Consider the following 24,220-nt stretch of genomic DNA (forward strand, 5'->3'; position numbering starts at 1 on the left):
AAAAAAAAAAACAAGAAAGAGAAGAAAAAGCATGCCAGCAGTCACATTTCTATATGGACACGACTTCCGCGATGCGTCTGCCAACATGCACACCTTAGGTTTCCAGATGTCAGCCCACATTATGCTAAAGATTGCTATATAAGATGAGCAACCTCAGCATGCTTTTATCACGAAAATGTGTCCACTTTTACAGTAAAATTACGATAATTCAAGATTACCTCATTCGAATTGACGGATAATTCAAACTGCTCTGTTGGTCTTGGGACAATCCTATGCACTTATATCCTATATCTATATCCTATATATACTATATACTAAAAACTCGCCGCTCTCCAAAAACACAAGTCTTAGGGGGACAACACAGGTCTTAGAACCAAAAAATTATGAAAAAATTGGTTTCTTGTAAGTGGTGTCTTCATAATATACAAACACTGCCGCTTGTTCTGACCAAGTTTCCCGCGTCGTGGATCAATATTTTAGCCGCAATATAAATTTATGTAACCGCGGCAAGCTATATTTTGACAGAAAGAAACAAAAAGGGGCCTTTTTCATTCTACGCCGCTGCTGCTGAACGACCTATGCTGTTGCGGCCATCTTGGTCGTGTCTCAAAGAACAACTTCTCTTCTTCGATTTCCCGCCGCATTTTCGTTTGTCCCCCTATTCGCTATTTAGAAATACCGCACTGAAAGAAAGTCCCAGCGTGCGGCCCCATTCGCCCATTCAGTGCAGATGACTAAATAAAGTCCTGCGATTGGCTGAGGCGGCTGGCGTCATCGGCTACGGTACGCGGACATGCTTGAAAAGCAAACCATGACGCCATTTTGAAAGCCGCTAGCGTAGTGTGTAGTGATGTCAGAATGTCGGGAGTTTGCCGCTCGAAACAAGTTTGGCAAGAAAAGAAAGCAAGCGCGCTACAACTTCGAGAAGTGCTCCGACCCTGTCAAAAAACACAGCGACGACCACGCAAGCGACGGCTGCGATGCGAGATGTAGCGGACCTGGTGAGAGCGAGCTAGGCCTAACGACGTCGCCGGCCAATGCTGATCACAGGAGCAGCGTTTGGCATGGCACAAAGATGGTGCAGCCAGTGGAATTTTAGAAAGAAGCCGGGGAAAACCTCCAACAACTGGTTGGAACTTCGGCAACAAAGTGGAAATTGGACATGTGTACGAGCCTCAACGACGGTGCGGATGGGCCGGCGGAGATGGGGTCACGCTTTTATGTTATCAGTGCGGAAGCCATAAGCGCTTTGGTGTCGCGTCTGCTCAAAATCATGCATGATTTGTTTTTTGTCTGGTGATCAAGAAGTAGTAGCTCATGAAGACAATGTTTAGCGTCTTTCAACAAGAATCGCGGTAAGTGTAGTCTCTGTGGTGGCTGCGTGACTTTTGATTTAGAGGAGCGAGAATACGGCCTTGCCGTCAGACTTCTCGCCATTTGTGAAAACTGAGGTGATGTTTCCGAGTGGAGCTCGCTGCGTGTGAAAAACAGCAAAACGGTCAACCTCTTAGTAGCGAACATTCTCGCTGCTCGTGCGATGATTAGCACTGGAAATCGACAAACAGCGATGAGCAACGTTTTTGCTGCAATGAATATCTCGCACTGGGGGGGATCGGTCATGCTTCTGCGATGTGCATGTCGCGCTCGTTTCCATACTCGTAGAGACAACTGTGGTCGAGACGTCGAGAGCTTGCGAGGTGTGAAGGCCAGATGGCGTCCCTACAGAGCGAGCACTGGGCCAATAGTGAAACATGCTGGAGTCATAATATGGCTCCACAACGACCTTCAGTCATTTGCTTTTCGTGCGCTTGCTTCTGTATGGAGGAGACAGCTGAAGCGGAAAATTTCAATACTGAATATTTCGCTTTCGAATGAGACCAAGATGGTGGCACTTGGTTAAGCCGTTCCAGAGATATTTTGGTTTGAAAAACAGTTTTTTGTTATTGTCACGCAATTTTTTGCCACCTTGTCTAATACAACAATTTTTTGTGGTTTTGAGGTAAGATATTTGGAATCTGATCTAAAAAAAGTTCTAGAAATTGAAAGTGGGATTTTCAAAATATTGATTTTCTGGCCATTTCTCACGTTGCGAAAGCCGCGTTACCCCTTAACCCTTTCACTGCTGAGTTCTTTTGTTTCTCCTCACTCCCTACCAGCGTAAACAAACTCTCAAAAACCTCGAGCTCACTGGCCACCGCTGTGATGCCATTGCAGATATCTAAAGTAGGTGGGTTGAAAGCATGCTTCTAAGGCTTGAATTCTTTCTTCTTTTAGCAGAAATTCGCTGAGCTTCCCCTTGCATAAATTCCTAGGCGGCAGGGGCTCTTCCTCGCTGTCTTCGCTTGACAAGCCGTTTAGCATATCTGCTTCCTAGTTGTCAATTACATCTGAATTCAAATTCATCAACAGTTCCTGAATTTCTTCGTCCTTCAAAGTGCGGATGCATGTGGCACTATGACTCACCATGGCTGCGCTGCTGAGACCAAGACGAAGCGACACAGATTTAGAAACATGCGTTCCATCTGTGTTCTAAAATTTAACCTACAAGGTGTATGTGTTTATATGACCTCTCGATAGATGGCACGACATAGCCATGAGTTTTTTTTTTTTTACACAGGTTGTCTCTGAAGTGGCAGGGATGAAGTTAGAAAAGGCAACACGAGTAAACTTGGCAGGGTGTTGCGTGTGTGCAACTCGAGATGACTTGGGAGTGGCAGTGTAAGGGTTAACCTGCCTGCTTTTCGTGAACCCTTTCCTCTATAACTAGTGACCACTGCCGTCTCCACTGCAGGTGCAGAACAGATCCTACTTTTGGCACGTCGCAAGGATTTGCGGCGCATCTCGCTGGACACGCTGGACTACACAGATGTGGTGTTGCCTCTGCGAGGCCTGAAACATGCGATTGCACTGGATTATGACCCCGTGGAAGGCCGTGTATACTGGACAGATGACGAGCTGTGTCTGATCCAGCGGGCATTTCTCAACGGCACGGGCCAGGAGGCTGTTGTTACGCTGGAGGTGCAGCACCCCGACGGCCTGGCTGTGGATGTAGTGGCACGTAACCTGTACTGGACGGACACGGGTACCGACCGCATTGAGGTGGCCCGACTCAACGGCACAGCCCGCAAGGTCCTCATTGCCGAGGGCCTCGCCGAGCCTCGAGCCATTGTGCTGGACCCACCGCAAGGGTGAGTCAGCTGGAACAAACTAAAATACTTGCTATGATTATTTGCTAATTATATGGGCTTGATTTGCACAAGTGTATTTTTGACATGTTTAAGTGCTGACGCCCATAGGTTATGCTGACAAAGAGCTGTAATATACACTTAAACCTTGTTATAACGAACGTGATTTAACAAAGCAAATTCCCCTTCATATCCCCATAGACATAATGAACTAGATTTGTCTCTGAAACCAAAAATACTGACCGTTGTGCACCGAGCATATCCCTTTCTGCCAGGTTCGGCCCTCATTTGGTGCAGCACTTCAGCATTCCCGCATAAAGTAGCTATGCGTACAGTGGCCGCGCACAAGCAGTGCTCTTTATCTTAATTGCACATCTCTCACGTCGCAGCACATAGCTAGTGAAGCTAGGTGCGCAGGCATGCCTGCTGAGGTAGCAATCTTGCAGGCCGCCACGCCTAGCTGTGCTGTGCCACATCTCGATAATGATGCTTCTGTGCGGCTTGCTAAAAACCAGTTCCTCCACTTCTCTCTCTCACTGCGGCATGCCACACTGGCTTGCGCAGCAAGGCATGACCTCCGAGATTGCATCAGTGCAATCTTGGAGGCCACAAGCCAGCCAAAGGAAGCTAGTGCACTCACTCAGTGGGTTTGTGAGAGGGTGGCGAATTGGATAGCTTGGCTTTCATAGGCCGAACGCATCCTCATATACCGTCAACAGTGTCTCTGGGGCTGTTCAAAGCTCTGTCGGCTAGATACTTTGATAGGTTCGTGAAATCTTGCGAAGGTGAAACTATGTATCGCCAAAAGTGACGGAGGTCTCTCAGGAATACAACCCTAGCTGTGTAGTCTGCACACCGTGTTCTGTGCCACGTGCTGCTCGGACACAACGGTTCGCATTGCAGCATGCTCTCGTTGACTGCGTTGCTATTCACTGATTTCATGACCAATATGAGTGGAAAGCAAGAGACCATCCCATTGGAACAGAAGGATGTTATCGTAAAGCCTGTCTCGCAAGAAAGTCCCGTGTTGCACATGCCTGAGAACCTTTTGTTGTTTTAGTATTAATTCCATACGCGACTGCGTAGTGGTTCAGTAAGCCACGGAGCCTTAGTCTTCTTTGCATGGTTAAAGTTGTGCGCACCAGTGAGCACATACTGCAGTAAAGGGCAATACAGTAAAAGCTAGTTAATTTGGCCCCCGTTAATTCGGACGCGCCGTGTGGTCCCGTCAAACATGTACATAACCCTATGGCACGAAACTCCCGTTAATTCGGACATACAGTCAACGACTGAATTTTCGGACATGCCTGATATTTCGGACGTCTTCGCGGCACCGCCACAAGCCCCATAGAATCAATGTATAAGGGCATCTGAAGTTTCAGACGCTCGAACCCCCCGCCATCCAATTTTGCGGACTTTTTGGCTCCTCGCACAGCGCCCTTCCGAAGGAAATCGACTTGCAGCCCAAGCATATCACCGCTTTGAACCACAACAACCATTTTATGAGCCAAGATGGCGAAAAATCTCGCGGAAATCAAGAAAGAACAGCATTTTTCAAGCCACAATATCTCCGGAATGGCGCAACCGACTGCCGCAGTCTTGGTCTCGTTGGAAAGCGCATTTCTCTGCCTTCAAATTTGCCGCTTCAGCCTTCTCCTCCATACACAAACAAGCACACAAAAAGCAAATGATTGAAGGTCGTGTCTGGGTCTGTATGGCCGCACCCGATACGCGACTGCAGCGCGGTTCGCCATTGGTCCGGTGTTCGCGTCGTCTGCTTGGCTCTTTGTGCCTCGAGAACCTGCAAGTCTCTACTCGCAGTAATTTGATGTGTCAGAATGGGCGCTACGCGGGCATCGCAGTAGTGTGGCCGATCCCTACGTCTGTGGACGTCTCAGACCCGCAGCTAAGCATTCTGAGCATTGGTGGTGTGGACTTCGTGACCAAGATTCGTGCGCGGGATCCTCGGACATGCGCCTAAGCCTTTCAGCACTTGGAATTTCCGAGTTGGGCTGGCACTGACACCTGGCTGCAGAAGTGATCGAGGCATCATACAAAAGTACAATTCTGGAAAGCACCTAGCAGCTGCATGTCTATCACTCGCTCTCTAATCCTAAGTTCCACAGCCATTGTCAGGTGAAGATGACTTGGAAGGCTGCTGACACTCGGAGCCTTCATTCAGTAACATGGCCAATTTGACCGAAAGAAAAAAAAAAAAAAAATGCCTCACTGATTGTACTGGAGACTGCTGTCAATCAGACAGCCTGCGGGTACAACACTGGAAGTATATTCATGCCCACACAGAGTTCTGCACCTCACTTGGTTTGAAACCCAAGCACCATGCTCTTTTTAGAGCAGCAGCAAAGAATGCCATACAAAAGGGGGGGGGGGGGGGCACGAAGGCACACCAGAGCAGAGGCCATATGTACAAGAAGCCCTACATCACAAAACACCCCGGGTGATTCCACTAGAGATCAACACTGGTTCAAATTTTTGATTGCATTGAATATTTCATATTTTATGCACATATCACTCGGTAGCACGAAAGGGAATGTGGCTCCTTTGCCAAATTAATATTTTAGGAGGAAAAAAATTGCGACGTTCTTCAGTGTGGAGGCGCCTATTTCATGCACAAGGCATTCTCGCAAATTCACAACAATGTGAAATACAATATATTACAGCTATAAAGAATACATTTTTGTCTGTAAAATGTAGACATAAAGAAGGGTCAGCTAGCACTGTTTGAGGCTTCATTGCAAAACAGAAGTGTTTTAGAATAATGGTTTGGTTTGCTACAATTTCAAAAGTTACTATAGTTACGTTTTTTTTATCAACTAAACCAATCGATGTAGCCGTTTGAAATTAGGTGGACTGTGAGACCTTAACCTGTTCAACAATAGTACTGAATGTTGTTGCTGTATCACAAATTATCATTTTGACAATTCACCACAAATCTGAAGTTTTGACGAAAACAAACACTATTTAATAATCAAAATAGTAAAAACCATCGTAAATTTTACTCAAAATCTCGTAAACAGCTGTTCACAGGCACTTGAAGATGAATATTAAAAAAACAAGTTGCATTATCTTGTTTGTAATGACAATATAGGTGGTAGAAATGAGAGCTTTGCCAGAATGCAGCAAGGTGCTAAGAAAAAGGCACATTGGGGCAAAAACTTGCCTAAACTTGACCATGATTGCAACAGAAAGGCAGTTTTAGTAGTTTTAGGCAGCTACCAGCTGGAACTATCTGCCAGCTAACCCTGCCTTAATCAACACCATCGCCACTTCCACCACCGCATCTGAGAGAGAGAGACGAAAGGGGAGGAAAGACAGGGTGGTTAGGTTAGGTGGTAAGTACCGGCTAATGTTAATGTTAATGGAAATAGAAGGCGATAGAAGAAAGAAAAAACTGAGAAAAATTCATACACTAACGTGATGCCATGCGCCATAGGCGCCGACTACGGCAAGGGGGGGCCACCCCTGAGCAATGTTTGAGCTGCCCCTGGGCAATGCTCAAGCCCCCTCCTTCCCCACTACACACACACACACACACACACACACACACACACACACACACACACACACACACACACACACACACACACACACACACACACACACACACACACACACACACACACACACACACACACACACACACACACACACACACACACACACACACACACACACACACACACACACACACACACACACACACACACACACACACACACACACACACACACACACACACACACACACACACACACACACACACACACACACACACACACACACACACACACACACACACACACACACACACACACACACACACACACACACACACACACACACACACACACACACACACACACACACACACACACACACACACACACACACACACCTAAACTGCCATTACCAGATTTCCTAGGTATACTTTGTGCCGCAAAATACCGTATTTATTCGCGTATAACCCGCACCAAAATGTGAAAAAACGCGTTTAAAAAGTGGGGGTGCGGGTTATCTGCGAATTTTTTCCTTGGGAGGGGGGGGGGGGGGGGGGGTCGGCTTCACCGCAATGTGCGGCGGCCTCCCCGTGTAGTCCGCCATCCCCATCGTCATCGACGCTTGTCAAGCCGATGAAGGGCCAACGAAAGGCCAGCATTGTTGAGCCTCGCGTTAGGCGCTGTTTAGTGTACTTACCCCAGTTTGCACTGTTTGCCTGCTTTGTTTTGGCATCATGAGTGCGACTCGACGGCAGTGTTTCACAGCGAAAGAGAAGCTAAAGATTATAGCCGCTGCCGAAGAAATCGGCAACAGAGCAGCTGCAAGACAGCATGACGTCGACGAGTCGTGCATTCGCGACTGGAGGAAGAAAAAAGAGAGTCTCGAAGCAACGAACCGGGACAGGCGAGCGTTTCGGGGTCCGAAGACTGGCGCGTACCCCCACCTCGAGACGCAGCTTGCGAAGTTCATTGAGGAGCAGAGAAGTCGTGGCCACGCTGTTTCGACTGAGATGGCGCAAATGGAAGCCCTGAAGTTGGCCCGGGAATTGAACATTCCACGTGAGTTTCGTGCAAGCCGTGGATGGCTTCAGCGCTTCATGCGAAGACATGGATTTTCTATGCGGCGGCGAACAACCATGTGCCAGCGGCTTCCTGAAGCCTATGAGGAAAAGTTGTTGAACTTTCAACGATATGTGATCGCACTTCGGAAGGAGCACAGCTATTTGCTGTCTCAGGTGGGAAATGCTGATCAAACACCTGTGTACTTTGAGATGCCGATGGACACGACCATGGAAAAAAAGGGCTCCAAATCAGTCAGCGTGCTGACCGGCGGAAATGCCAAGCTGCGCTGCACAGTCATGCTATGCGCTTTGGCTGACGGCACGAAACTGCGCCCGTATGTCATTTTCAAACGCAAGACGCTACCTAGCATTCCACTGCCCCCAGGAATCGTTGTGCGTGCGGAAGAAAATTCGTGGATGAACAGTGGCCTAGTCGGTGACTGGCTTCGAGTAATCTGGGAGCGAAGACCAGGTGCCTTGCTGGCAAGCCGGTCGATGCTCGTACTAGATTCCTTCAGAGGCCACTGCACTGATGCGGTGAAGGCTCGCCTTGCCGAGACCAGCACCGACCTCGTCATAATACCTGGCGGCATGACGTCCATGCTACAGCCACTCGACGTGTGCCTGAACAAGCCGTTCAAGGCACACGTGAAGCGGCTGTATGCCCAGTGGATGGCCGACGGCATTTACGCCCTCACACCGACGGGACGCGTGCGAAGGCCTGATATTCCATTGCTGTGCCAGTGGATCGTGGATGCGTGGAAAGCGATACCGGCCGATTTGGTGCGGAAAAGCTTTAAAAAATGTGCGATCAGTAATAGTTTGGATGGTTCCGAGGACGACTACGTCTTTGAGAGTGGCGATGAAGCCTCGGATGGCAGTAGTGAGAGCGGCGACGATTAAGAATCGGATAACCAGTGACGTGGTGGCGGTCGTTTGAGTAAATGTTCTGAAAACGAAATGATCACTGAGTGTGAGTTGCATCTTTCTAGCGCTCATTTTTTTTTTTTTTTTTCAGGTAAACGTGCGGGTTATACGCGAGTTTTTTTTTTTTTTTTTCCGCCGAGTTCAAAGTTAGGGGTGCGGGTTATACGCAGGGGCGGGTTATACGCGGGTAAATACGGTACATTTCTGGAAAAGGGACAGAAGAAAGGGAGAGTTGGTAGTTTGGCGCTTCACTGTCTCCCTTTCTTCTGTCCCTTTTCCGGAAATGTATTTTGCGCCACAAAGTATACCTAGGAAATCTAAGCACCAACTTGCCCAAGAAGAAGTCCTTTTGCCATTACCAGAGCTTTGTCACACACATCATTTGATATTTATATTGACTTTCCTCGACCTTCTCACTTGAAATTTTACTTGGGCTAATAGCTTACTGCATCATTGTTGGCGCGGACGTGCACGGCTTTTAATTAATACTTTTGCTTTATTTCTGCAAATCTCGACAATAGAAGGACTCGCGCATTAAAAGCACTAGCAGCGGCTGCCTCATCCGTATTTTCTACTCACATATATCCCTCCTGCATTCATTGTGGCGATAGAGGCACATTAGATCACATACTTTGGAATTGTCTGGAGGACTCGCCTCCTCTGCAATTGGGTCAGCTCCTTACTTCCAAGCAGTGAGAGGTCATGCTCACGCACAACTCCCACCCAGCAGTACAACTCCGGGCCATTGAGTGGGCCAAAGAGGTTGCCGAGAGCCAGGGGCTCCTGGCCACCTAGTGCGACCAACAACCCACCATCTTCCAACCTTCTGCATATTGTCACAGTTAGTAATGTGGGAGAAAGAGGATGCTGATGGTGGCCTTGGAGACGACGAAGAAGAGTTTAGTGTTATCGCTGCTCTACGCTTGCTGGCTCAGCCATTAAAAGTCATTTGTGAATAGACGCACGCGTCTTCCTTCCCATAACACCATTGGTGGACGTGCTGGGTAATCACTTGCGCAAGACGAAGCTCTGCAGCAGACGTAACCTGGCTGCCATGTCATCCGAAGGAGAGAGTTCAACCACGGACCCGTCGTCGCCGCCGCCGGTCATCCTGGCCCAGCCTCGCGACCCTGGCATGTTTTCTGGGATTGACAACGTTGACGTCGATGACTCGTTGCAGAATTACGAACGGGTCAGCGCACACAACAGGTGAGATAACACCCTTATGCTGGCTAATATAATATTCTACCTCAAGAAAACCGCACGGGTGTTGTTGTGTACCGATTCTGGCCGCTGAGTTCAGCGGGATGACGTATCTTGCGGATGACGTTCAGCGGATGACGTGTCAGTTGACCCTAGTGTTGAAGAGCGCCATCTTCTGGCCCCAAGAATGTATATATTCCGGTGGTTATTAAGTTACCCTGTTCTGTGTTTGTTTCGTGACGGCAATAAAAGGTTATTGCCGATACGCCTTGTCGCGATGGTGCCTCGTGAATGACCCGTGCAGCAACATAACACTGGCGACGAGGGTGGGACTGAATGAGACTGCCGCAATGGGAAGCTAGCTCCTGTCCGTACTCGTTCACAATGACGGCCACCACAATGGAGGGGCTCGAGCCTTTCGACATCACTCACCCTGAAGAGTGAGAGGACTATGCAGAACGTTTCCAGTTCTTCCTCGAAGCGCAGGACGTTATGGACGCCAGCAAGAAGAGATCGACATGCCTCAGCCGCTGCAGTCCTGCCACTTTTCAATTAGCCAGGGCGCTCGTGGCACCGGCCCAGCTGAAGGATACACTTTTCGAAACAATCCTCACCGTTCTGCGCCACCACCTAGCGCCGAAACCACCTGAGCTTGCCAGACGATATGAATTCCATCGCCGCGACCAGGCACCAAGTGAGTCTGCCGCCGCCTACCTCGCTGCTCTTCGAACAACGGCACAGCACTGCAACTTCAATGACCTCGACAACGTGCTACGAGATTGGTTCGTGTTCGGACTGCAGAACGACATGGTGAAGCGGCGACTACAGGTGAAAAAAGAGGTGTCTTTCACCAGTGCTGTCGAAGCAGTCGCCGCGGAGGCCATTGCCCGGGAAGCCATCCTAGCCTCGTTTCAAACCACCAATGCCCGTGCATCAAGGAACGACGACTGGCGATGATGGCGAGCAAGACACCGCCGAAGATGTTCTTCGGTTACATGTGAGCCCCACTCAGCAACGGGACACCGAGAGATTGGTGGGCCAGCTGTGGAGGCCCGCACGAATGCCGCCTGTGTCGGTTCCTTGGTGCCCAGTGCAGGGAATGTGGAAAAACCGGGCATATTGCCAAGGTCTGCCGGTCCCGGAGGCAGCTTAGCCCACGTCGAAATGCCAGAGACCAAGCCCGAACGCAACAATTCGCGACCACTCCTCGCACAAACATTTCATACTGCGACGACTTGGCAGTTACTGCTATCAACGAAGTGTCTAAACTCACCAAGAGGAAGATACATGTCAGTGTAAAAATCGAAGGCACACAGCATCAGATGGAGGTGGATTCGGGATCAACTTTTCCATTATCTCCGACGCCACAGCCAGACGCATTTTTCCAAAGGGGCGTGTCCAGAACCTGCAGCCACTTGATGTTATCATGAGGGACTATCAAGCCAACCGTATTGCTGTATGTGGAGTTGGTACAGTCCGAGTGCAGTTCAAAGATTTTGACGGCCCATTGCGCCTGGTCACTGTCAAGGGCGAGCGCCCAAGTCTTCTCGGACTGGATTGGTTTCCGGCGCTCGGTATCAATATCACGGGAGTGCAACGCATCGATCAGCAACCATCCTCACTTGATAACATATTCCGGGACTTTGCCTCTGTGTTCGACGGGATGCTGGGCTGCTACAAGGGACCGCCCGTGCAGTTTGCACTTAACCCTGAGGTTGTGCCTATCCGCCTGAAAGCAAGAAGGGTTCCTTTCGCAGTGCGACCAAACATCGACACCAAACTGGGCAAACTGATACAACAAGGAATCCTAGAGCTGGTTGGCCACGCTCGTTGGGAAACCCCTATTGTTACGCCACTGAAGGCAAATGGGAATGCCCGTATCTGTGCAGGCTACGAGTGCACCATCAACAAAACCTTGTAGCAGCACTCGTATCCGGTACCAGCTGTCAACCACCTGCTGGCATCCCTCTCTGGTGGAACTGTCCTTGCGAAGCTAGATTTAGCACAGGCCTACCAACAGCTCTTAGTGACTGATGAATCTGCAGAGGCGCAGACCAGTGTGACGCATCGGGGTGCTTTCCGCGTTCGACGATTACAATTCGTTGTCAGCGTCGCACCTGGCATCTTCCAGAGTTTAATGGAGAACCTACTGCACGGACTACCAGTTGTCATTCCATATTTTGATGATGTCCTCATTTCAGGTACATCGCACCAGGAATTACTTAGTCGCCTTCGAGAGGTCCTTCAGCGGTTCCAAGATGCAGGGCTTAAGGTCAAGAAGGAGAATTGCCAGCTAGGAGTGACTCAAGTGGAATTCTTGGGTTTCCGAGTCGATGCTGAGGGAATCCACCCCACACTGGCCAAGAGGCAAGCCATCCTTAATGCACCGCAGCCGTTGAACAGAGCCAAGCTGCAGGCCTTCTTGGGTCTTCTCAATTTCTATCATGCATTCCTTCCACACAAGGCCACTGTTGCTGAACCCCTGCACGGTTTGTTGGACAAGAAGGTCCCCTGGCTGTGGGGAAACCTACAGCAAACTGCGTTCGACAATGTGAAGAAGCTACTGGCATCCAACCAGGTGCTGACACACTTCGACGAGAAGAAGCTGGTAATCCTTGCCTGCGATGCGTTCCCCGTGCAGAATAGGAGCAGTGTTAAGTCACAGAATGCCGGATGACACGGAAGCACCAATCGCTTTTTATTCAAGAACCTTGTCCTCTACGGAGTGTAATTACGTCCAGATTGATAAGGAGGCACTCGTTGTGGTTGCCGGAGTAAAGAAGTTCCATGACTACGTATTCGGCCGCCCATTTCAGATCCATACAGACCACAAGCCGCTCCTGGGGCTCTTCACATCAGACCGGCAAACGCCACAGATGCTTTCACCGCGAATGTTGCGTTGGTCCATTTTTCTAAATGGATACCAGCATACTCTCCACCACCGACCAGGAAAACAGTTAGGCCACGCAGATGGTCTCAGCAGACTGCCTCAAGCGGACCAGTGCCACGATGACCCTTCGCCAGCAGAGGTCGTCATGCTTCTGGACGCAGTTCCAGAATCTCCACTCTATGCAGACGATGTGGCTAAGTACTCTGCCAAGGATGCTATTCTCTCCCGTGTGCTCAACTGGGTGTGGAAGGGGTGTGGCCAAGGTGCGCTCCAAGTTCCGAGTTCACACCATTCGTGTCCAGGCAACATGAGCTGTCCGCCCACAAGGTATGTAGACTGTGTGGTGATTCCACAGAAGTTGCGTTTCCGGGTCCTCGAAGCTCTGCATGTCAGACACCCCAGCATCATCAGAATGATAGCGCTTGCCCGCAGTTATGTATGGTGGCCCAGCATGGATGCGGCCATTGAAGAATGGGCCCGGCGATGCTTTCCTTGCCAGGAAACACGGCCCGAGCTGCCTCGGGCACTTGCGCACCCATGGGAGACGACCCGGACTCCATGGTCACGCCTGCACATTGATTTCACTGGTCCATTCCAAGGACAGACCTTCTTGATTGGGGTGGATTCTTATTCCAAATGGCTGGAGGTCGTACCAATGTCGTCAATGACATCGAGTGCTGTAATCACTACCTTACGGAGATTGTTCGCAACTCACGGCCTGCCAGATACCCTTGTCTCAGACAATGGCCCACAATTCACATCCACAGAATTTCGAGGGTTCCTGGATGCCAACCTCATCCGCCAAGTGACATCTGCACCGTTCCATCCATCCACGAACGGGCAAGCCGAAAGGATGGTATGGACAACCAAAGAGGTATTATCTCGGATAATCCGAGGAAGCTGGGCACAGCGCCTGGCAGACTTCACTCTACAGCAGCATGTAACTCCGCACACTGTCACGGGACGCTCCTCGTGCAAATGAAACTTGCCAAGGTTGACGACTGGGCGTGTTGGTATAGCATATTAGAGGTTGGATTGCGCAACATTTTGACGAGACACACAGAAGAGACATACACCACAGAGCGCTTGCAAGTTGTTGCAAGTTGTTGCAAGCTTGCAAGAGCGTGCAAGTTGTTGATGGGCCGCCGACTGTCTACCATGCTAGATCGGCTGCACCCAGACCGGGCCCCTGACATGTCCTCCCGGTTGGCAGAAGTTCTGCCTACACCACGCACATTCCAGCCCGACGACCCTGTATTTGCACGTAACTACAGCCAGGGCCCACCATGGGTATCTGCTGGGATTTCCAGAGCAACTGGCCCGATCTCTTATGAGGTTGCTCTTCCGGATGGCCGTGTGTGTCGCCGGCACGTGGACCAGCTTGGACGGCACGTGGACGTGCGAAGACTTTTATCCACCGTGTGAGCCCACCTCCTGCGAGAATGTTGTACGTGTTGTTCGGCGGGAAATCGAAGCAGCGTCTCCTGCCACGCAAGTGACACAGTGCTTTGACCATTCCCAGCCGCTTGTCTCTCAACAAGTCGCTCATTCGCCAAGAACTTGCTAATGTGGGTCTTCCATCCATCTGCTCCGCCAGCCATCCTGACTTTGCTTCGTCTGCTGCCTTTGCCCCTGTTCACCGGAGGCAATACAGTCCATATCCGAGCTATCGCAACCCGGCCGAGTGGCGCACACATGACGATAGACCCATCTGCTTTTACTGTGGACATGTGGGCCACATCTCTCGCCACTGTCGAAGTTCCTGGCCTGCCAACTCTCGACCAAGCTTTCCCGCCTACAGCCGCTCCCCACTGAATCCTTGCCCGCCATCACTCTCCACCAAGGTTCAAGATGCACCTGACAACGCTCGAGCTACCGCGACTAGCCGCTCGCCATCACCATATACTCGCTCCTCCCGTTCGCCCCAGCTGCGTCGCTCTCCATCCCCAGCTTACCGTCACCGCTCTCCAACGGGAAACTAGCTGGGGCAGCTCCTGGAGGTGACGCTGCGATAGATCCCCGGCCTGAAATTCCTCTGTTGACCCTGCCTACTGATCGGAACCTTCTGGACGTGGACGTGGATGGTTTGCCCGTTACAGCACTCATCGACACTGGAACCCCAATTTCCATCATGAGTACGGTGCTTCGAAAGCACTTGAAGAAAGTACTTACTCCTGCTCCGACTCGACTGCTCCAGGTAGCCGACGGTGGAACTCCGGCTGTGCTTGGAATGTATACTGCTCGTGTCAGTGTCACCGATCTCCACACGTCCGTTTTGTTTAGTGTGCTCGAACATTGCCCTCACTGTCATTCTCGGACTCGACTTTTTGGCCGCCCATTCTGCTCTGATTGACTGTTCCGCCGGTGTTGTGCAACTTGACCTACCCGTACCTGTTCCCATCGACCTTCCTGCTCAAGCTCCAACTCAGCTTTGTTCCGCGGATTTTATTTGCCTGCCATCTCTAGCAGCAACCTGCATCCTTGTTTTAGCCTGCCCACCTGTACCTGACGAAGACTATGTCCTTACTCCTGCGACTTCAGTCCTACTTTCTCACAATGTCTCCTTCCCACACACCATTGTTTTTGTTGTGGACAATCGGGTGTGTCTTCCCATCCTAAATTTCGGACAGTGCCCACAAGTACTTCCTCTAGGCATTTCTCTTGCCACGTTGTCACTGTCGCATGAGTGCCACATTTTTGTTCTATGTGTTGCGCCGTCTTCGACCAATGCCCTTACTGCACCTCCTGCATCTGCCCCAACTGATGATTTTACAAAGATCATTGCACCGGACCTTTCAACCTAACAAGCCGCAGAGCTCCGTGGCCTCCTCGAGTCCTACTCCGACATTTTTAACCTGAACGATCTGCATTTTTTGCATCTGAACGAGCTGCATTTTTTGTTGTTTTTTTTCGCTGCGGCTTCTAAGACGCGCCGCATGGCGCCGCCACTGTATACAGCCCCGTCGGCGCATAAAACAATTGTGACCTTATCTGGTCGCCCGCGCTCGCTCGCGCTGACGGGAGTTTCACCTCCTAAATGTCTTACTCCGTGGTTCCGGGTAATGCCTTTTGGCTTGTGCAATGCCCCGGCGACCTTTGAACCAATGATGGACATGCTCTTGTGTGGTTTGAAATGGTCCATCTGTTTGTGCTACTTGGATGACGTCATCGTATTCTCTTCAACTTTTGCCGCTGATCTTGAAAGAATTTCATCTGTTCTTTCTGTTTTTCGCACCACTGGCTTGCAGCTCAACTCGTCGAAGTGCCACTTCGGTCACCACCAAATAACCATGCTCGTACATCTCGTCGATTCGTCAGGCATTCGCCCCGACCCCGCTAAAGTTCATGCTGTGCAGAATTTCCCTGCACCAACTTGTGCCAAAGATGTTCGCAGCTTTATTGGCCTTTGCTCTTAATTCCGCAGGTTTGGGGAAAATTTCGCCCACGTTGCCCATCCCCTGACTGACCTCCTGAAGAAAGACGTTCTTTTCTGTTGGGGCTCTGAACAAGCGTCTGCTTTCTTGTGGCTCATCACGTTGCTCACCACACCTCCTATTCTCGCCCATTTTGACGCCTCCGCTCCGACAGAAATCCGCACTGATGCCAGTTGCTACGGCATCGGCGCAGTTTTAGCTCAACGCCAATGTGGGCACAACCGCGTTATCGCCTATGCCGGCCACCTCCTCTCCCCTGCCGAGCGAAATTACTCGATTACTGAGCGCGAGTGTCTCGCCCTCATTTGGGCGGTGGGCAAGTTCCGACCCTACATACATGGTCGAACATTTACAGTTACAATCGATCGCCACGCCCTTTGTTGGCTTTCCTCCCTCAAGGATCCCACCGGATGCCTCGGTCGCTGGGCCCTACGGCTGCAGGAATACACATACACTGGTCTATAAGTCGGATCGTCTACATCAGGACGCCGACTGCCTGTCTCATCATCCCGTCGATGTACCGGACGGTTTAGTTGATGTCGCACCGATCTGCGTTCTTTCGCTCTCTGCCTTGCAAGACATTGGCGCTGAACAACAACGCGATGAATCGTTGCGGCCCATCGTCGAACGCCTGCTCTCTGATCGGTCTGACCCATCCCTTCACATGTTCGTGCTACAAAATAGCATCCTGTATCACCGCAACATGCACCCTGACGGGCCCGAGCTCTTAACCGTCATTCTGTCTCATCTGCGGCAGATTGTATTGCAGCAACTGCACGACGTTCCCACCGCTGGACACCTTGGCGTCACACGGACCTATGACCGAATTCAGCGACGGTTTTTTGGGCCCTGTCTCAACCGCTCAAGCTGGCGCTATGATACTGTGTGTGAGTCGTGTCAACGCCGGAAAAGACCTGCTGTGCCTCCTGCCGGTCTACTGCAGCCTTTGGATATACCAATCAACACTTTTTTTCACGTTGGCGTTGATCTTCTCGGACCATTCCCTATATCAAATGACGGAAATAGGTGGATTGCCGTTGCTATGGACTGTACAAGTTGCTATGCCATTACTAGAGCCCTACTGACCAGCTGCGCCACAGATGTCGCTGATTTCTTGCTTCACAACATTATCTTCCACCACGGTGCACCGCGTCAACTTCTCACCGATTGCGGAAGATATTTTCTTGCCAAAGTCATAGACGACCTACTTTGATCATGGGCTACTAAACACAAACTTACTACTGCTTACCATCCTCAAACTAACGGTCTTACCGAACGCCTGAACCGCACATTAACTGACATGCTAGCAATGTATGTTTGCTACGATCATCGCGACTGGGACATTGCTTTACCATTTGTCACGTTCGCCTACAATTCCTCGCACCACGACACAGCTGGCTATTCCCCCTTCTATCTCCTCTTCGGCCGTGAGCCGACTTTGCCTTTCGAGACTCTCCTTTCTACCACACTCCACTCGCCGACAGAGTACACTCGGGATGTTATAGCCACAGTGACCCAAGCATTCGTCTTTCTGCTTCACAGTGTGGGGATGCGCGACTCTCACGTGTCCCCTGATATGTTGGGTTTCCCACACGGCTCGCGTGGCCTGGCGCCCGCGGCGGTCAGAGTGGTTTAGGCGCAGTACGAGAGATGGCGCGAGTGTTGCGCTGCTAATGCCGCCGACAGGCGGGGTTACTGGGGCGCCGAAAGACAAGGCGCTTCCTCTTTGGTTCGGGACAGCAAGCAGTGCGGACGTGCCGTGCCGCGCGTGCGCCGATCCATGCTTCTGCGAGACCGTCTCGTGTGGCCGCCTTCGAACGCGTCACCGTTCGCGTGACTGTACGCGCGTACGACCAGGCGTTGGGATCCAGCATGGGCCGAACATATTCGCTCGCTATCCGGTCGCGGTGAGTCAGACTTCTAGATTTGTCGCGCGCCCATCGGCATGTTTTGTGGGTAGCAACTCGGCTAGCAGGCATTGATCTATGAAAGGTGCAATAAATGCCCTTGTGATTGTTTGCACTAATGTGTTGTCGTTCCTTTGTCCCAAGAGTACGGGAGGAGAACCCCACAACAGACACACTAGAAGTGCCGTTACGACCAGTGCCATCACGACGTGGACTACAAACCAGGTGCTCTTGTGTTAGTTCGGTATCCAACTCAGCGGCTTTCGACCGCTGAGTTACGGTCTGAGTGCGGTCTTTTGGAGAAACTCCTCTCTCGATACTATGGCCCTTACTGCATCCTTCGCCAGGTGACCCCTGTCACATATGAAGTGTCTCTGCTGGATGCCATGGTGCCTTCACCTCTCTGTGACATCATCCACGTCAGCCGTCTCAAACCTTACCTTTCTCAGACCAATGAGTCGCACCAATTAGGTGCTTTTTTCGACGGGGGTGATGTCACAGTAGGTAATGTGGGGAGAAGACGCTGATGGTGGCCTTGGAAACGACGAAGAAGAGTTTAGTGTTATCGTTGCTCTATGCTTGCTGGCTCACCCATTAAAAGTCATTTGTGAATAGACGCACGCTTCTTACCGCAACAATATGAATAAACTCTTCCATCCATCCATCCAATCAAAAGGATAACAGTAGTAAACTGGTACTGCTTCAGCTTTCAGAAGGCGCCTAAAATGAAGGGCAAGGCGGTGAAAGGAGACACGATGCATGCGTCGACTGCTGCTGAGCATTTGCTGGAAAACCAAGACTGTGTATGTGCCACCCAGCCATTAGGATCCTGCGTTCTGTCTACCTTCGGGGAGCTAAGGTGAAGAATGCACCTGGAACCAGATCAATCATTACATAGTTCACATTTAATGTAAAAAGCTTCAGCTATTTGCCCTGCCCATTGGTCATGGTTTCACCAAATTACTACTCTCGTGTCTGGCAACTTCGGGCTACAGTTGCACTCTTTGCAATGCAAGGTAAGATCAGAGCAGGGGAAAGATGTCAAGCTGTTGCTGTGGTAGCACAGCCTAGTGTTAACGAACCGACCAGTCTGGCCTGCGTAGGGTCTGCCACATGGCAGGGGCATGCAGTACACAGCATCGTGTGGCAGGCCCATATAGGCTGAGCACAGTGCAGTAGTAAGGCATTTTTGTAGTAGCACTTTTGGGCTAGCAATGGCAGAACAAGAAATTTATTGATCGTGGTGTGGGTACAGCGGCTTGCATCACTGTGACTGGAGGAGTTGCCAGTGTACATTCAATGACCGACTTTCTGGATTCCTGATAATTTGGACGGCTTCGCGGCACCACCACATACCCCATGGAGTCAATGTATCAGAATGCCTGAAATTTTGGATGCAAGAACTCTTCGCCGTCCGATTTTCCGAACATTATGTCCTGACTGCAGGTCCGAAACAGCATTAATCAAAGCCCCCACCTCTGCTATTTTAATTACCTCGCCGTCTCGAATCGGCGCTCTCGCACACAGATCCGCTGGCAGCCGTAGCCACCACTGCGGCAACGCTAGGCCTAGCTGCTTCGACATTCGCTATGAAGCTTCTTGCCGTTGGGTGCCGTGTTTTTTATTGAGAGAATTTGCTACTGTCAGCAATGGCACATGCTCCTCCTTTGTGGTCCTTGCGATTGGCTTAGAAGCTTGGAAAGCACGGTGCGTTGCATAATGCCAGTTCCCGAAAGCCAGCTTCGCCTCTGCATAGAAATGTTACTTGGTAAAGCCTATGCAAAAGTATTGCAGTGAACCATAACAAGCGTGGGAAGGGGCTATTACCACGGGACACAATATGTATTCCTTAATTATGCATGTGTGCACCCGGTATTTCCTGTCGCAGTATGAGCACCAATGTGCCTAGTACGTGTACTGACAGGCCTGCAGAGCGTTTTCGTATGTGCCTGTGACGGATTGAGCGTTTAAGGGCAGTAAATGACATGCATTTATTTTTGCCAACTGGCTGATTGTTCGGACGTTTTCACGGCCCCTAAGAAGTTCGAAAACTCTGATGTGGACTGTGCAACTCGCCAAGAAAATGCTTCAAATGGTCCGTGGGGTGAACGAGTGGCAAAAGCAGTACAAGAACAGAGAGGACCTACGCATTAAGGAATGAATGGGAAAGGCGGGCTACCGCCGATTTCAAGGAGCTTGAGCTCAAAAAACAAAGTGTCAGCTGATGCCGAGATGCAAGTGTCCCTCATCCAAACCAATTCACGATGTACGACAAGTCACTTGAATTTAATGGACAAACATGCATTGAACCTGACCTGTCACGTGTGTCTCGGCACCGTCACGCTCACAGTTTGCTCCCTTTCCGCGCACGCACTAACCTGTTTAAAAATTCATTCTTTCCTCCTACTGTTGTTCAGTGGAATGATCTGACCTCAGAAATTTTCTGTGCTGATAATTTTGAGCAGGCACTACTCATGTATTTTGCACAGTAATATGGAATGTTATTTTTTCCCCCTTTTATTCATGTTATTTTTACTATCGCCTATGCACGTGCAGTTTGTTCTGGTGTGAGCTTGTTATTTTGATTTGATATTGACTATCCCGGTGCATTTTGCTGATGGTGTGAATATCGTCCTTTGCAGTAGAAAAAGGCCAACTTGTTCCCTTTTTTTTTCTTTTTTGTTCTCTTCCTTTTTCTGTTCAATATATCTAGCACAAGAGCACATATTATAATTGTCTTGAGTGTTTGCAGAAATACGCCCACCTGCTTGGTCTGTATAGACTGCAGTATGTAGAAATAAATAAATAAATAAATAAATAAATAAATAAATAAATAAATAAATAAATAAACTCTTTAAAGCAGTGAAACACAATACTGAGGCGTCGTGCGCGGGCTGAGAGTATGTCAGGACAGTTAAGGTTGACTTACGAGCTGTTGAGAGAGAATCTAAATTATGACAAAGTTCGGGCCTCATATCACTGAGCTTGCTATCAGTTGATAGAAATAGCTCATATTTGAAAATATTTGTTTTTGGATGCATCTCCTTTTTTATTTGTATTTGAGAATGTCCTACTCAATTTGCAATATTTTCTCTAATACATTGTATTTGCTGTGCATTTTACTAACCCCTCTGTTCTATTCTCTTTTTGAATAACATAAACACTACTGCTTAGTATTCAAGAAGCGTACGGTGAGGGGCTAGTTGGTATGACATTTATGAGAACAAAGAAAAACTGCGCAAAAAAGGACAAGACAAGGAAAGAACCACACGTCACGTGCGCAGACTAACAACTGTTTTAATGCTCCAACGCCTCTTTCCCACCAACAACAGAACGCATGCGCACCAGCCACAAAGACCAATGCCGCTATCATGTGGTCAAGCCTAGAAACGTCAACTCCTCCTGATAAATCTGTTAGCGAAGCTTCCACACATTTGTACCGCAAGGAGTTGACGTTTCTAGGCTTGACCACATGATAGCGGCATTGGTCTTTGTGGCTGGTGCGCATGCGTTCTGTTGTTGGTGGGAAAGAGGCGTTGGAGCATTAAAACAGTTGTTAGTCTGCGCACGTGTCGTGTGGTTCTTTCCTTGTCTTGTCCTTTCTTGCGCAGTTTTTCTTTGTTCTCATAAATTAGTATTCAAATTGGATTAAGTTGTTATTTTTATTTTTTTCATATGCTTACTAGAGAGTGACCGCATCGGGCAATGTGGTTTCAGCTCGTCTTAACATAAAACATAGTTCTGCATCACTCACGGAATTTTGCAAAGGCACTCGGGGAAAACCTAGAAAACTCAGGGACTTTGGAAATGTCAACTTGGTAGACACCCTGGTTGAAAAACTGGTTTGCAAATATAAACAAGTTGTTCCTCTTTGGCTTGTCTTGGCTATGAGCCGTTTCAGTGGTAATGTGACTTGTGTATCTAAATCAAATCATAGGTATTACTTGCTTTAAAATTTCTATTGATTTGTTTGAATACTTACGTCAGAGCCTGTCATCATGCTACATTGGCTAACCCTCCATGCTCTCAGTGAGAGTTTCTGCAAAGTAATGAAAATTAGGAGGTATGCAATGTCTTGCTCTTGCAAGGTAGTGGCCAGGTGGAATCATATAGCCTCTCTGACCAGGTGGATGTACTGGACTGACTGGGGTCAGTCGGCCAAGATTGAGCGGGCCGCCCTGGATGGGAGTGATCGGCTTGTGCTGGTCTCCACAGACCTGGGCTGGCCCAATGGGCTGGCACTGGATGCACGGGATGGCCGGCTGTACTGGGCAGACGCACGTACGGACCGCATCGAGAGCACCCGCCTGGATGGGTCCGACCGGAGGGTGCTGCTGGACAACCAGCTGCCACATGTCTTTGGCTTCACACTGCTCGGTGAGGCCTGCAATTCAAGCTTAAGTATATTCATGGGGTCTTAAAAAAATTTCTTCTTTATTCTCCCTACGAACTGAAGAATACAGTGCCGTTGTAGTCACGAGAGCTTCCGAAGGAATGCATCTTTCTCTCTTCCTGTCAAGTCACTGGGGAGCAACGGGGCAAAGGGAATGAGTTGTGCGATGGGCAAACAGAACTATTTGTGCTGGAGTGCTAGCTGTATAGCAACTGCGCCAGGATCGCAAGCGTGAGAACTGCTGGCACAGATTGTGGTGACGTCAAAGCCAGCTGCTGCACTGTTGGTTGTTGTGCTCATTGTTTTCTCATTAATCAATGTGCTCAGTGCCTGCTGGATCCTTGGGTCTAAGGGGGGGACACAGTACTTGAAGGTCCGAAATCAAGTTGTATTGTCAAATTTATCACTTTTGCATTCCCAAGACCCTTCTGCACCAATCTACAAATCTTGGCTTTGAAATTCCATTTATTTACTATGTTATAACAATAAACAGTAACAACCCCCACCACACACATACCTTTAAATTGTGGTCTAAAATCGCCCTTTTTCTGCCACCAGGTAATTAAAAATTGTGTGTTGCACAAGTGCCATTCTTGGGTAAAACATCCCCAAAATCACGCTTTCATTCGTGCTTGCAGGAATGAACAACTCTGCACGTTTTATTTTGCACATAAAAATCTATTAGCACGTTTCGGTGTGTTTGTGACATCCACACTGCAATTAATGCACTTGTGGCCGGTGCAGCCCGGTGTCTGAATGTGTGCTAGGCAATCCACACTGCCGGTTTGTCATGCACCTGTTGCTCACTGCATTCTAGGCTCTTCCTGTAGTAGTGTGGGGTAAGAAAGTGTCATGACATGCAATGATCTTATTAAGCGCCCTTTTTGGCTAATGCCCGCCACGCAACATAGCCTAACTGTTACGAAGTGTTGCATCAGCTGAAGTACGCACGCACCAGCTCTGCAGCGGCTGCATGCCTGCCAGGCGAAAGTCACTCCCGACGACAGTGCCACTGTATCTTTGTGACGTAGTGTCGTGGTGTAGGTCTACACGGCGCAATCTCAATAATTTGATCTTAGTTTATCTGAGAATTCATTTACTTTGTAGATTTTGTACAGCCCCGTATTTGTACAGCCCCGTACAAGCATATTCCAAAAAGGTCGTATACAAGTTAGGTACGCCGTGCTTCTAAGGTTAGAATTTGCGCATTTTAAATTTCTTTGAATGTAATTCAAAGCAACTGCCACTTTGCCAACTACATAGTCCACGTGTGCCCACCAAGAGCAGTCGCCCGACAGCATCACGCCCAAATATTTAGTTGTGGATTTATTACTTCATATTGTTCATTAGACAGTGGCTGGCATCGATTACTTTTTTCTTCTTAGTAAACTGCACATGGACACACTTACCGATATTCAAATTCATTTTCCACTTAGAGCACCATTCGCAAATACGATCTAGGTCGGCCTGCAGTTTGAGAACATCATGTTCACTATCCATTTTTCTATACACAATGCTGTCATCCGCAAAGAGCCGCATGTTAGAGTCAATACCTCAGTTAATATCATTAATATATATAAGAAAAAGAACACGCCCCAGAACAGATCCTTGCAGGACGCCTGATGTGACCTCAGGATAATCTGAATTAGTACCATTCAGGACCACACGTTGACGGCGGCTTGACAAATAGTTCCTTATCCAT

General features: G+C 49.3%; 1 protein-coding gene across 4 annotated transcripts in view; it reads left to right on the plus strand.

The window, feature by feature from the left end:
* The window catches only part of arr (low-density lipoprotein receptor-related protein 6), a 296,788-nt gene that overhangs the window by 99,206 nt on the left and 173,362 nt on the right, over window positions 1-24,220 (plus strand). For all 4 annotated transcript variants that reach the window (XM_072288049.1, XM_050185229.3, XM_055074753.2 and 1 more), the window contains 2 exons: window positions 2,792-3,188; window positions 22,252-22,502. In XM_072288049.1, the coding sequence (XP_072144150.1) occupies window positions 2,792-3,188; window positions 22,252-22,502 (648 nt within the window). The remainder of the gene's footprint in view (window positions 1-2,791; window positions 3,189-22,251; window positions 22,503-24,220) is intronic.

The sequence above is a fragment of the Dermacentor andersoni genome, chromosome 4 (genome assembly GCF_023375885.2).
Source record: "Dermacentor andersoni chromosome 4, qqDerAnde1_hic_scaffold, whole genome shotgun sequence".
Taxonomy (NCBI): domain Eukaryota; kingdom Metazoa; phylum Arthropoda; class Arachnida; order Ixodida; family Ixodidae; genus Dermacentor; species Dermacentor andersoni.